Below are 2,075 nucleotides of genomic sequence, written 5' to 3' on the forward strand. Positions count from 1 at the left end.
GTAAGTTGTCTATGCCTAGAGCACAGATAAAAGGCGATGTCGAGCGATTAGACGTGGCCTGGATCGGGACTTTGGCGATCTGAGATCACAACAGTCAGCACTAATCCAGAAACTGGTTTCCAGCATCTGCAGTCATTGTTTTTACCCCACAACAGTCAGGCCAACTCATTACAAGAAGTTTCCCGTCTTCTGCAGGTACAACAAAAGTAAAGGATGTTGAGCCAGAGTGGGGCAAGTGTGCCAAAGCGAAGGAGACCGAGCCTTTGTAGCAAGTACGGTCCCAGCGTGGCTAAACAGTTAAGACAGACTGCAACCTTTGACCTTCTCCCTTTATTTCTTTATTTTTCAGCTTAATACTAAGAAGGGCTGTAATGTTTACCTTTTAACGTTGTTTCTTATTTCTTTATAGCTTGTTCGTACGTTTTAGTGGCTAGATACTTTGTACCTAAGATGGTGCCCGATGTAAAAACTTTTCACTGTACTTCTGTACTGTTTTACTTGAGTACGTGTGACAATAAAGTCGAAATCTAAAATTGCCTGTCCAACATGGTGTCAATTTTGGGGTAACATCAGCTGGATTCTGGTTGGTTTGCATTGGTGACAATAACTCACACTGAGATCACACCTTCAGAGCAGAAATTCACATCCCCAAACGCTGAACACAAATGGGAAAGAGCAAACCAGGCTTCTGATTCACTGTCCGAGTCTAACTCGCTCTTACCTTCATCAAAGATTTGTTCACCTTCTTCAGATCCAACATGTGCAGGTTCCCGATCACTGGGAGAGGAGGGGGTCCCGGGGGGAAGTTGACGACTCCAGGATTTTTCAAGCCGCTGTTGAAATACAGCAGGAGGATAATGGTCAGAGCCCCCAGCAACACCAGGGTGGCGGCATCCACAGGGAAAACACTTACAATCGACATCCCGGGATCGAAACTGGCAACAGGAGGGGCCGCAGTTTATATTAGGGCTCAGCTCCTGCACTGAAAAGCTGCAAAAGGGAAATCTCTCACTGGTCGATGTGGTTTTGCTCTCTGATTATCTGAACTTTCCCTTGTCGAAGCCTTATTGTGTAATGAATTACAGTGGGTGGCAATGATCTTCAAACCAATTGGAAGGCTGGAAAGAAAACCCTGTCCTTTCCAAACATCTAGTTTCTCAGCTGTGAACAGTCGCCAAAAACAACACCCACCTTTCACTTAGTGATTAAAAAATCAAGTGAAAAACACACAAAAAAATCAAAAGGGAGAATCTGCTCACCCGTGAATAAGGTTGGCATTGCTGAGAATTTTGGGAAAACAATGCAAAATCAGCAAAGAGCAAACTCAAAATTCGGAGAGAAATTAAAGTCTCATTCTCCAACCATATGTTGAACAGCGAGGCAAGTTAGCAAGAAGAGGTTTATTGATATTACTTTGCTATGCCGTATTTTATTCATTCACTCCGAGTATGTGCATCACTGGCAGGCCAGCATTTATTACCCATTCCCAATTGCTCTTGAAAAGGTGGTGGTGAGCTGTCTTTTGAAAGGCTGCAATCCATGTGCTGTAGATAGACCCACAATATTCTTAGGGAGGGAAGGGACAGTGAAGGAACAGCGATGTATTTCCAAATCAAGATACTGAGTGGCTTGAAGGGGAATTTGCAGGTGATCATACCATTGTCCTTCTGGATGGAAATGGTTGTGGGTTTGGAAGGTGCTGTCTGAGGATCTTTGGTGCACTTTGTAGACAGTACATATGGCTCTTCCTGTGCATCATTGGTGGTAAGATTGGATTTGTTGCCAGTCAAGCAGACTGCTTTTTCTAGGATAGTGTCAAGCTTCTTTAGTGTTGTTAGAGCTGCACTCATTAAGGCAAGTATTTCATCACGTTCCTAAATTTTGCCTTGTGGTGGACAGGTTTTGGGGAGTCGGGAGATGAGTTGTTTCCCACAGTATTCCTAGTCTCTGAAATGCTCCTGTAACAACTGTGGCGTTATTGCAAGTCCAGTTGAGTTCCTGACCAATGGTAACCTCAAGGATGTTGATGATAACACCATTGAATGTCAAAGGGTGATGGTTGGATTGTCTCTTAT

The 2,075-nt window shown here is 43.9% G+C and overlaps 1 protein-coding gene across 1 annotated transcript in view; it reads right to left on the reverse strand.

The window, feature by feature from the left end:
- The window catches only part of LOC122560571 (cytochrome P450 2K1-like), a 57,741-nt gene extending 56,691 nt beyond the window's left edge, over positions 1-1,050 (reverse strand). The window contains exon 1 of the mRNA XM_043711332.1: positions 722-1,050. Coding sequence (XP_043567267.1) covers positions 722-922 — 201 coding nt within the window. The 5' untranslated portion in view covers positions 923-1,050. The remainder of the gene's footprint in view (positions 1-721) is intronic.
- Positions 1,051-2,075: the final 1,025 nt, after the last annotated feature.

The sequence above is a fragment of the Chiloscyllium plagiosum genome, chromosome 21 (assembly GCF_004010195.1).
Source record: "Chiloscyllium plagiosum isolate BGI_BamShark_2017 chromosome 21, ASM401019v2, whole genome shotgun sequence".
NCBI classification, from domain to species: Eukaryota; Metazoa; Chordata; class Chondrichthyes; order Orectolobiformes; family Hemiscylliidae; genus Chiloscyllium; species Chiloscyllium plagiosum.